The sequence below is a fragment of the Pteropus vampyrus genome, unplaced genomic scaffold (genome assembly GCF_000151845.1).
Source record: "Pteropus vampyrus isolate Shadow unplaced genomic scaffold, Pvam_2.0 Scaffold570, whole genome shotgun sequence".
In the NCBI taxonomy this organism is placed as follows: Eukaryota; Metazoa; Chordata; class Mammalia; order Chiroptera; family Pteropodidae; genus Pteropus; species Pteropus vampyrus.
Window position 1 is genome coordinate 381404 of NW_011889351.1, and position 12513 is coordinate 393916.

The 12513-nt window shown below is 49.2% G+C and overlaps 1 protein-coding gene and 1 pseudogene across 2 annotated transcripts in view; both read right to left on the reverse strand.

Moving 5' to 3' along the window:
* Nucleotides 1-2415: 2415 nt before the first annotated feature.
* The window catches only part of LASP1 (LIM and SH3 protein 1), a 36603-nt gene continuing 26505 nt past the window's right edge, over nt 2416-12513 (reverse strand). Inside the window, exons 5-7 of one of the 2 annotated variants that reach the window (XM_023525538.1) lie at nt 6577-6727; nt 6130-6230; nt 2416-5412 (exon numbers count right to left, since the gene is read on the reverse strand). In XM_023525538.1, the coding sequence (XP_023381306.1) occupies nt 5239-5412; nt 6130-6230; nt 6577-6727 (426 nt within the window). In that variant the 3' untranslated portion in view covers nt 2416-5238. The remainder of the gene's footprint in view (nt 5413-6129; nt 6231-6576; nt 6728-12513) is intronic. The other variant, XM_011384303.2, reaches the window with a different exon arrangement.
* On the reverse strand, nt 7706-7824 carry LOC111733470 (annotated as a pseudogene).

Here is a 12513-nt window from a genome sequence, read left to right on the forward strand (position 1 = left end):
TCCCCAGGAACCCAATCTCACCCCTTTGTATATAAGCCGAGTCTCGTGATATGGACATAGGAGATCTAATCTTTATCCAGAACCCTTAGGAATGAATTCTCTTGACTGCTTTTCTTCTTCATTTTTTCCTCTCACACATCCCTGGTAAATTATCTCAGAAAAATAATGATTGGGAGTTGGGTGGGCCATTGGCAAGGTCCCGTTATGGAGGGACATGGACAAAAGTCTCATGTGAGTCTTAGGTGGCATCTCTGGGGATGGAGCTAACACTTACGGGATTTCTATACTGTGGCAGATATTTCACACATGATGTAATTTCCAGTTCCCTACAGATCACTTGTAGATGAGGCTCAGAGATGGTCGAGAACTTGCCTAATGTTTCAATGGAAATGGCAGAGACGAAAATTCAAAACTAGGCTTGCACACTCCAGAGTTCATACTCTTTTCTCACCCCAGACCGGCCCACCCTGTTAGTCTGAAATGCCACTCAGCCCTACCTACACTACTCAGGTTGTGATGCATTTTGCTCAGATCACTCCATTTACAGTGTAAGTACCAGAGTCTCTCCTCCTTGTCTATTCTTGTCTCTTTGTGGTCATTACTCAGTCTTGTTCTCTTGTATCCTCTCCAGAGAGCTCCACATGGTGTTACACCAGAGAGGCACTAAAGAACTCTCAAGCTCATCCCTGTTCAGTAAATGTCTAGAAATGCAAATTTAAGTGGCTTCTTCTGAGGGAAAAGGAGAATTGATGTTTTGTTTTTTAAGCTAGGTAGTAGGTACTCAGGTATGTCTTGTGTTGCTTTTATGTCTTTTTCTAAGTCTTAATTATTTCCTATTAAATTTTAAAAATTCCCTGTGACATCTCGGAGGCCTAGTGTCCTTGGCTCCACCCTGAAATATTCTTTTGAAAGGCCTGGGGCTAAGGGTATTACTATGCCTCATCCTCAGCTAGATCTCAGGAACTTAGGTCACGGCTAGAAGGGAGTCTAGTAACTCCTCCCATTGGCCTGTCCCCAGGAGGCGGAGCAGGGAGTGGAGACTTGGCACCCATTGCCTCTTAAGCAGACTGACTACCCCCTAAAATTGCTCAGGTAAATGAAGCCTCCTGGGGGGAGGGGGCTGCAGCTCCCAGACAAAAGGTCAGGCCCACAGGAGGCAAGATTTGGCAATTCATTCCCTTCTAGTGGGAAAATGTTAGGAAGCCAGCTCCTTCAGAGGGGAAGCTGATGTCAGTATTGCCTTTAATTATCCCACCCAGTGCTGCCTCTGACACTCCCTACACTGCTAGGCGCTGCTGACAAGGGCTGTCATTCTCCTGATTGTCATTCCCCTCATTAGGAAAGCTCAGTTCAGGATCACCTCAGGAAAGCCCTTTTCCTCTCCAACCTACTGCTATCCCGAAGCCAGAAAATGCCTTCATTCTGAGCTCCAAGTGAGAAACGCTCCTCTCTACAAAACAGCCGGGCATGAGGCTGACTGGTGGCACCGAGCTGGGGCGAAAGGGTCTAGATTCTTTCTCTACCACTGCCCTCTTCCCAGCCCCACAGAAGAGAGGAGGCCACCTGGTCTTCCTGGCAGAGGTTAGACGCAGCGCACCTGGAGCAAAGAACAGAGTCCAGGAGATATTCAAATGAGACGTGCATAGGGCGTGGGCACAGAGTCTGCTGTGGCAAGGCAGCAGGGCATGAGACTGTGAGCACCACACTAGGGGTCCCAAGACCTCCAGCCCTGGACTGCCAGTCCCACGGTGCAACTTCCACTGCCTTTCTGGGTTTCAGGGAACCCCATCTGTAAAGCGGACATCATAGTAGTTACTTCTCTCACAGGTTGTTAATAAGATCAGAGAAAAAATGTGTTAACATCACATTTTTAAGGCATTGTAGACCGTTGTGGGTTGCTAGGCCACTTAGCAGATGGCTTCATCCCGTCTTGACTGTCCCAGTCTCTCCATCATTTCATTCCTCAGATATGTGCCAACCTCCTATTATGTGCAGAGAGCTAAAACTGTCCCTCGGCTGAGCCTATTAATTCAACAAGTATTTGTTGAGCAGCTATGAGACCGGCTCTGGACAGGCACTCGGGGTTTAAAGATGAATTAGGCCCATTACCTCCTGAGCCCACTGGCTAGTGGAGAGAAAGGTGCTTCGTGAGGGAAATCAGTAAGAGACTGGGAGCTCGGGCAAATATCTGGGAGTGTCACTAATCTGGAGAGACGGCTAAAGCCAGAAGCAGACTGGTGGGAAGTTCTCAACAAGGAAGGTGTCAAGGCAAATTGCTACTTTAAGCTGACAGCTTCCAAACTGGTCATTCTCTTCCCAAAGGATGGCAGGGCTCCCAGGAGAGAAACAGGCCAATGCCCCTAAAAAGCTGGGACACACACATAGCAGCATCTCAGAGCCAGAGAGAAAACCAAGTCCGCAGGTAAAAATTATACTTTTATTTGAGTCACCAGAAGGATTCACTTATGGTCTAAGTCAAATGTTCAGAATCATAACAGAAGGATTCGATCCCAAGCACAAGCCCACAAGGGAGGGGACCAAAACAGACCAAGAAGAGACAACCACCCCATATAAAAAGATGAATGATGGCTTCACACACACAGATGAAATGTTTGGACAAAGGCAAATGTCACATGGTCATTTGTTTCTTTTTAAATACAGGTTTGTAGGGTGGTAATTTTTTCCCCCAGCTACTAAAAAAAAAAAAAAAAAGGCCCAAAAGTGCATATGTGAGGGTAAAAAAAGGCAAAATTTAAGCAACAGTTTTCCCTAGAAGGACATGAAGGAAACAGGAAGCAATGTTGAAAAGAATCCACTTTTCTCACATTTGGGCTTCTTATATTATTGGTCCACTAACATTATATTCACATTCTAGCTCTGATGTATCTCCTTTCCTGGGATCAGATTGGCTAAAAGACCTCTGTGAACTGTAAAAAGACCAGGGACTCAGCCCAGCACTCAGGTTCTGTGCTCTTCTGGGGATGGAAGTTTCTGGAGGGGAACAAAGACTCCCAGCAGCCTCTGGGTCCCTCAGCACCAGTGTTGACAGCCCCTCCTCTCTCTGGGGGCATGTAAGAAAAGTTCCCCTATTTTTAGGATGGGAGGAGCAAAGGGCCCAACAGCAAGATTCCAGTGGCTGGCTTGCCTTGTTTTGGAAGTAAAATTAAGCTGAGTGAAAAGGCTGTTTCTTGCTCATCCCGCCCTCCCAACTGCAACTCCTTCAACAGGATGTGTCTCTGACCTTTGGTCCCAGAATCCATGTTGTGCTTTGAGATCACGAGGAAATGGAATGGACCAGTGCCTCCCCCAAGGCTCCCAAAATTGCTCCCTCATCCCCCAAATCACCCACAGAAGACCCTTCACCTGCCCTCACCTCAGCTGAAGACGAGCAGGGTTGGTCAGGCAGGGGCTCCTCCCCAGTCATTTCCCTTAGCTCTTTGATTAGGGGCAAATATTCTCAACTCAAAAGCAGTGAGGACTTGATTGATGACTATACCTGCAAGCCCCTCCCCCACACATATCAGCTTATCAACTGTAAGACCTGAGTGGACTCAGGGTGACAAGAGAGCCCAGAGATGAAGAAAGCCAGGCAAGGGTTGTCACAGCCACCAATGAGGGACAGAAGGGACTCGGAGATAGCACCATCTTTCCCTTCCTCACCCCGGGGTCCGTGCTTCCAGTTTTGTAGCTCTGGGACTGTCTTCCAATGCTTCAAGGGGGCTTTAGGTAAGCAAGGGGAAGGTCAAGGGGCAGAGCCCCCCAGAGTGAGGCACACACAGTGTGAGTGACAAAGGGTCCTCTGGCCCCTACTCTGCAGCCCAGGACAGAGATGGGGGAAGAGAATATGCCTAAAGCCATGAAGTCTTCCCCTTTACCCCTACCCCACCGATCCTCAACCATCTCGACTGTTGCCCAGCATAGGACAAAGGCAGGTAGGTAGGCTTCCTCTATATGGGGATAATAGGAAAGGAGGAATTTTCACTCCAAAGAAAACACAAGGAACTTTTCTCCCTCAGGGTCCTTCCCTCTCAATGTGCATTTTGAGGAAAATATCAAAGATAGCTTTGCACACCCTCGGAGAAGCCCGGACACCTGCCATACCCTGACCCTTCACTCACACTCATGCTCACACTAGACTGTCACAGACACTTACAGATATACATGCTTCCTGCCTCTATACCAAGTCCTGGAGATACAGAAGGTCTTGTGGCTTTGCAATTCTGGTCCATTTGGCAGCAGGCAGGAGGGAAGGCCATGGAAGAAGGCTCGAGAAATCTTCCAGTGAGGAATAGGAAGAAGCCCCACCCTGCCCAGATCTGAGCCTCAAAAGCCAAGAGGCCCGAGGCAGGCTTCCTTGCCCTACCTTTCAGGACCACGGCTTCCAGCCAAGGAGTCCCTGGAGGTTGGGGCTGGGAGTAAGTAAAAAGGACTGAGGGAGAGAACACCCTGTTCCCTTCCTTCCTGCAGCTGTCCCTAAAAGTAAGAAAGGCCAGAACTTGACCCAAGCCACACTTCCTGGGGAGCTCCTCGCCCACACCTGGTATGTGTGGGCAGGAGAGCAGAATCACAGTGTGAGGAGGAACACGTGTGGGGAGGACGAACGAACCCTAAAGCGGGAACTTTACCCCTCTTTTGTTGTCCTTGAGAGAGGGAGAGGGTGGTGAGGGGACCCCTCAGAGGGCCAGCAGCCCCATCTTTGAGAAGTAGGGGCAAAGCCCTCTCACTGGTGCCTACACAGTGGCAGCACGCCAACCCATCCCCATCCCAGGGGCAAGGGTGGTGGGGTACCACTCCCAGGAATGTATGGAGGCCCTCCCCTGGGAGTCCTGGGGGTCTGGGGCTCACCCCAGCCCTGGAATGTTCAGGTATGTGAAGAGGTGGGCGGGAGGGTCTGAGAGGGCAGAAAAGAGAGAAGGCAGAGGCCTGGGAGCTGACGGGTCTCCCATTCCAGACCAGCCCCACGGGCCTCGGCCTCCCCCAGAGAAGTCCACACCTATTCCATCCAGAGAGAAAACCAAGAAGTTGGTCAAGGGGAAAACCTGCCAGAGGAGGGAGGCCACGAAAAGTGGCAGAACAAGGCTTCAGTTGGCCAAAGAAGCTGGAGGAGGGTGGGAATAAACAAGCTGTCGCAGATTTAAAAAAACAAAGACACTGAAGGGTGGACAGGTCACGCCCAGGACGGATGCAATGCTATGGAATGCGCTGAAGACAGATGGGGCGGGAAGGCCCCTGATGGGCTCAGATGGCCTCCACGTAGTTGGCGGGCAGCATCCCGGTGTCGCCCGTGCGCTCCACGGTCCCATACATCCAGCCGTCGTCGATCTGCTGCACGTTGACGATGGTGTCTCCGTCCTGGAAGGAGACCTCGTCCTCATCAGCAGCGCTGTAGTCATAGACGGCACGGTACCGCTTCTGCAGGGGTGGGGGTACAGTCAGCCCAGGGCCTAGCTCCCTCAGGGCCTGAGCCTTTCCTTCCTAGCTCTCTGGGACCCTGGAGTAGAGCTCAGGTGAGCAGTGAGCCAGGAGCTGAGAGACAGGGACAGCTGGGCTCTGCCACTAATTTTCTCACCTCAGTGTCTCATGTTCTGCAAGCAATCACCCTTTTCCAGTTTGGCATCTACTAAGGGGCAGGTACAAGACAGTTACAATAGTGCTGCCCCACCTCTCAGAACAGAAATGCAGTAAGGTCCAATGGACACGAGGCCAGTTAGTGTTTAAAAATATGGCATGCCCTGTACGCTGTTGTCTGTATTCTTATAAACACCAGTCTTTCTTCTTTTTTTGAAGCTATGATAAGTCTGGCTGGCTTCGCTCCCAAGTTCAGGACAAAGACCTATTCTTGGGAGAAAAATCTCCAGGTGACACAAGAGAGTTCCGTCAGGTTCCACTTTCCAACCTCAGCCAAAGTCTTATGCTTCAGCTCTAGGAAATGTCCAGTAAAAGCATATGAAATACAACTGTGGTTGCAGATGACAATAGGAGCTGGGGCCAAAGGTCAGGGAAAGCCAGGCCTCCTGGGTGTGGTTTCTAAGAACAATCATGAGCTATGTCCTTCCCTAGGCCCACCCATCTCTGGCAGCCCCAGGCCTTAGGTCAATGACCTTCAACCCTTCCAGCTTCCATACTCACCCCGCCCCCACCTGGGGCGCTGCGCTGTATGGACACTGGGGCTGCAGGCTCCTTGTAGCCACCATAGGACTGGGCTGCCTGCTGCTGGGGCTGCTGGTAAACTGAAAGATGGGAGGAGACAGATCTCAGAAACTATCCTGCCAAACCCAGCCCCTGCCAGAGCCCCCTCCCTTTCTCCATGAAGCCCTTATCATGTATGTCCACCCCTACTTCTCAAAGACTTATGCCTGGGTGTGCACACTTGCAGGTGTTGCATATTCTACAGCAGGGGCTGAGTCTCCCCCCATCACACTGAAGGCCCAGCACAGGCCCTGTCCCTGGTGGGGATGGGGGGTGGTGGTGGTGGGGTGTGTGTGTGTGTGAGTAAGCGAGTGAGTTATGAGGCTTCTCCCCGTCCTGTAGCTGGCCTAGTCTCAGATGCTCTACCCCCGCAGGCCTCACGTCTACCTGGGGCACTGGTCGGGATGTGGTGAGGCTGCTGCTGCTCCTGGGGCCGCCGGTAACTGCTGCTGTCCTGGGAATCTCGGCGCTCAGGCTCCATGCCCTCACCCCCGCTGGGGCCCATGCGGCTCTTCTCAAACTCCTCATGGTATTTTATCTGCAGGGGCAGAAAGTGCTGGGTAAAGGACCCACAGCAAACCAACCAAAACACTCTCTCATTGTCACCAAGATCCCGGGATGAGAGAGACCCCCCAAGGGCTTCAGGTAGAGTACTAGGTTCTCGTGGGCGACACAACCAGCTGTGTGCCCTTGAACAAGTTACTTAACCTTGCTAGGCCTCAGTCTCTACCTCTGTAAAATGGGTTGTTGGTATTTACCCCAGCTGTAGCTGGAGGATGCAATGAGATGATGGATGGAAAAAGGCCATGTTAACTAAAGCACCAGACAAATGCAAATGACTGTTTTTATGTGCCTGTGACAGGGACAGGGGGCTGCCTTGCTTCCACCTTGGTCAAAAGCAGCAATAGCAGCAACTCTGTTTATAGGTGCCGGGCACTGTGCTAGGTGTCCCATATCACAGTTCATCTGACCTTGTCAGCACCTACAAGGGGGTATATTACAGTCCCCATTCAACGGACAAGAAAGAAACTAAGGCACTGACAGGCAAAGCAAGTTGCCACAGATTCCGGGGCCTGTGTTCTTAACCAGTACGAGGTTCTGCCTCTTGTTGATGTGAGCAGCAGAAGCCGGATCCCAGCCTAGGGGGACAAGAAATGCCGGGATCTCCCTGAGGTCAGGTCCTTATCTTAGAGGTGGGTTCCTCCTCTGGTCAGGTTCCAAAAACAGGCAAAAAGAGGCAAAAAGAAATGACACCCCCCAGGCAGTCAGTAAGGGCTGGCTGAATTGAACACACCAAAACCCTGGAGACTTTCCAAAGCTGTGTTTCTTAAAATCTGGTCTTCAGACTGCTTCCAACCCACCTGAGCTGCTTCTTAGAATGCAGGTTCCAGGACCTTCCATAAAATCTACAAAAATCAGGGCTGGGGTTCTGAACTATACATTTTTATTTTTTATTTTTTCCTCACAGATTGCAAGGACCTTGTCAGCTTACAATCCTTTATTTTTTTATTTTTTACGCCTATAGCACCTGGTCTTCCTAGGTGATCTCCCATCCAAGTACTAACCAGACCCGACACTGCTTAGCTTCCAAGGTCAGAAAGGATCGGGCTTGTTCAGGGTGGCATGGCCATAGACTGAACTATGCATTTTTAAAAGCTCCCCAAGTGAGTCTGAAGCAGGCTCAAATTTGAGAACAGTGGTCTAGAGCAGAGGTTGGCAAACTATGGTCCAAAGGCCCATAGCCTGTTTGTTTCAGGGTCCGAACTAAGAATGGTTTCTACATTTTTTAATGCTGAGAGGGATCAAGAGGAATAATATTTCGTGACACATGAAATTTCTATGAAATTCAAATTTCAGTATCCAGAAATAAAAGTTTTATTGGAAACCCGGCCACACCCATTTGTTTCTCTATTACCCATGGCTGCTTTCATGCTATCACCACAGAGCTGAGGAGCCGCAGCAGAGGCCATATGGCCCACAAAGCCTGAAATATTTACTCCCTGGCCCGTTACAGAAAAAGTCTGCTGACTTCTGCTTGCCCAAATACTTGGACTGCATACTCCCACTGATAAAATGTTTTAGCAAAATCCTCCCAAGTTAGGTCTATTTAATAAATTGCATACGATTATCACTTTATAAATATGGAGTGCATATTTTAAACCTTACACAAAAAATATGAATAAAAAAGTAGCAGATGAAAAAGAGCGAGAGCCAAGGGTTCTAAGGTTTTCTCCCTATATTCTCAGCAGCATGTTGCCCATACCCCACCTTGAAGACCCCTGGTGGGGTCTATTCACTTTTCAGAGAGGAAACTGATGGGGAAGAGAGCAGCCAAGGAACGGTTTGAGTGTTCCAGGAGTGCTGGGCTGGCCTGGGGATTGGAGAGGAAGTGAGACAGAAAATGACAGAACAGCTACCGCTCACCCACAAAAACGCAGAAAGCAGGACACTAAGCAAAACTGGTCCTGTCCCAGGCAAGCCCAGGCCCTGAATTCTCTCCAGGCCTTGGACCACTTGACTGAAAGCTGGCTCTCACTGTTCACCAGGATCCTGCCCTGTGATTCTCCCAGGAGAAAATGGGGTGGTGGAGGAGGGACAGAGCAAGAAGTGGGGTAAAGCTTGCCCTGTGTTCTGAAGCAGAAAGAACCGGCGATCCTGTGCTCTGGAACCCCTGGCCGAGGCCTGTCTGGAGCTGTTGAGCCCAGGGCAGCCCCCTTTGGCCACTTACTCCCACTTTCTCTGCTGCCTTCTTTATCCACTCCTTGGCATCCACTTTGCAGGGAGGGTAAGAGTTAACACTTGGCCAGGAAGGGCTTACACATTAGTAGCTGGGCTACAGGTCTACGGGTATGGCCAAAGGTCTACAGGTATGGCCAAACTGGGAACACCTGCATCCTTCTGCTGGCTAAATGACAGTTACTCACTGCAGCCTGGAATGAGAGCACAGGATCGGCAGCAGCAAAGCCCAGGACAGGTCCAGTCTGGAGACAGAGCATGGCCCACTTAGGAGTTTAGGTCAGGACCAGCCCCTTCCTCTCCCTGCAAAATAGGCTGAGCCTATTCTAGCCAGTCTGGCCAAACTAAAAACCCATCAGATCTCCCAACTCCCACTATGAAGGGAACTCAGGAGTGAAGTTCTCAGACACAGAGCCAGTGCCCTGTGCTCAGATTCCTAAGGTAAGGGCAAAGGTAAGTCTCCTCCATTCCCACTCCTTCAGTGGCCCCCGTCCAGGGGCAGCTGGGGGGACAAAGAGAGGGGACACCCCTCCTGAGACCTCTAACCTCACAAGGCAAATGCCCTTCTGACTTTTGTCCTGGGGGTGGGAAAGTTCGGCTTCTCGTGTCTACTTTCTGTTAATGAAAAGAGGCCTGAGCAGGGGAGGGAGAATGCATATATGGAGGCGGGCAGAGGTCTGTGCAGGCCCTGAGGGTGCCAGGAGATGGGCTGGGAGGACAGGTATCCCTGATGCTGGGGGCCCAGCTAACCTGGGCATAGCCCCCTCCTGTGGGTGTGACTATCTGCATTATTGAAGGGGTAACAGCACTCTAGGGAAGAGACTATGTCTGGTTCCTGCTCCTTCTCTGAGCCAAGGCCTGGTGCTATCCCCTATCAGGGTCCTACAGACTCAGTCTTTCTTCACGGGCTACAATGTCCCTCCCATGATTTACCCTTCGGAGATCATGAGCTCTTCACTTACTCATGTGACCTTGGGAGAGTCCCTTCCCCTCTGGGCCTCCTCAGTTTCCTCATCTGTAAATGAGACTACGGTACCATCTGCTCCCAGGTGGTTCTGAGGCTCCTGACCAGATCTAGGAACCTAACCAAACTTTAGAGCTGAAAGCAAGTATATAATATGTATGTTTCCACAATGGCTGGTGGAACTGATCTTGCTCCTTAAAAAGCCACTACACGTGGAAAATATTTATAAAATGACCCAGGTGGATGGTGTAGTGGCAACCTGAAGACAAAAGAACCCTCGCTCCACCAATGTTGGTACCACCTGTTATTAAGAACCTTCACATTTGCTCAGCTCTTCACATTAGGTTCATAAAGGCTCTTTGCACATTGTCTCCCTTGGCCCTGATGACAATCACCCTAAAGAACAAGTTGGACAGGTACACCTACAGCTTAATTCCCACTTTACGGAAGAAGAAAATGAGGCTCAGAAGTTAAATGGCTTCCCGAGGCAGAGCTTTCATCTCAGTAAGGGCTGAGGCTGGTGACACAAGGACAAATTCACAGCTAGACAGGACCTTCCTAAGGGCAGGCATGGAGCAGGGCGACCACATGCCCAAGTCTGCCCCTAATTCTGGTTCATGTCTTCTGGAATAAATCTGAATAGCACCCCTTTCCCTCTCAAAAGAGATGATAATCATAAGGTCACCCTAATTTTGAGAAAAGAAGATGCCAGGCATGTGAACTCAGGAGAGGCAGCACAGAGCGGGTAACGGACTGAACAGAGTAAGGCTGCAACTCCATTCTGCCTGGGCCCACCTGGATGAAATTTCGACACTCTCAACTTCCTCCCCTTCCCCTCCCCAGCAAATAAGGAAACTGTGCTATTACTTTGCTGACTGACCTAATAGTATGAGAAGCAAATAGGCACATTAAAGGGTGTGAGCACATCCAAAAGGAGAAGAAACATTTTCCAGACTCCAAGGGCCTGGATGATTCCTGCTTCAAGCTCAGCAAAGTTCTGATCTCCTAAAAGCCCTGAATAGGGGTTACCATAAGCCCAGAAATGTCAGCGGATCCCCAGCTTAACTGTCCTGGGCGCCTGTGGAAAGACACCATGCTCACACTGTGCGCATGACATCTAGGTGTACTTGGGTTGAGAGGCCAGGCCTAAGGACCCTCCCCATTCATTCGGGCCCCTGTTAGCCAGGCCTAAAGGATGACTAGTTGAGGGTCCATTCCAAAGCTAAAGAAAATACACTGCTGGTTGATGTTCTCTTTTTTCTGAAACCCGTTCTCCTGATTGTGGCGAAAAATAAAGGTCTGACTCCACACATTGCTCTCACATGATTCTACATCATGGCTAACAAGGGAACATCAGGCTTTGAATGGAATAATCAACTCACTAGCCAGGGTCTATTTTTATAACATCTCCCATTTGCTGAGGGCCTATTTTGTGCCCTTATATGCTTTATTCATTTCCTTTTCTCAGCCAGCGCATGAAAAATGTATCATCATCCCCGTTTTACAGATGGGGAAACCAAGGCTCAAGAGATGGTTATGAGGTAGGTAAGTCGGAATTCCAGTTCTAACATCATATCCTCAATTCTCAACCACCACTCAATACTGTTCCCTGTTAGAGACTAACAACATTTTGTTTTTAAAACAAATGGAAATCTGTGTTCAGTCTCAGAAAAAAATGAGATACCACTACAGACCAACAAAATGGTTGAGACAAACAAGTCTAAGGACATAGAGCAATGGGAACTCTCATCACTGCTGGTGAGAGGGTAAATCGGTAGTGACTTGGAAAATTGCTCAGCGTTATCTGATAAGGATTCCTTATCTCGAAGGAATATACACTCTAAGACCCAGCAGTTCCACTCTATACTAATGCTAAGAAATATGCATGAGGATGTCTATACGTGTGGAAATAATCCAAATGTCCATCAACACCAGAATCAGTAAAATGCAGTATAAGCACAAAATGGAATACTATACAGCAACAAAAAATGAACTACAGCTACACGCAAACATGTAGAGGAATCTTTAAACCCAATGGTGCTCAAAGGCAGAGAGAAATAAAAGAATACACGCTATATGTACAAAATCAGCATTTTAAAAAAGTGTTCAGAAATGCATAGTTATATATTAAAATTATAAAGAATAGCGCACACTTTCAAAAATTAAACTGCAGCGTTGTCCAACAAACCTGCCTTCAAAGACATTTGACTCTGGGGCTGGAATTTTGGTTGACTTCACTATTTACTGATTCAGACTCTTTAAGGTTCTTTAAGGTTCAGACTCTTAAAAACTGAAGCTAACCTATGGAATATAAACTAATTATTTTTGACTGAGAGAAATGCAAAGGATTTCTGCTTATAGCAAGAATATCTCCAAAGTTTATGGTTTTATAGTCCTGTAGGACAGGGGTCCCCAAACCCCAGGCCACAGACCAGTACCAGTACCGGTCTGCAGCCTGTTAGGAACTGGGCTGCACAGCAAGAGGTGAGCGGCAGGCAAGCGAGCAAAGCCTTATCTATTTGCAGCTGCTCCCCAGGGCTAGCATCACTGCCTCAGCTCCACCTCAGATTATTAGGCGTTAGATTCTCATAGAAGCACCGGTCCCTGGTGCCAAAAAGGTTGGG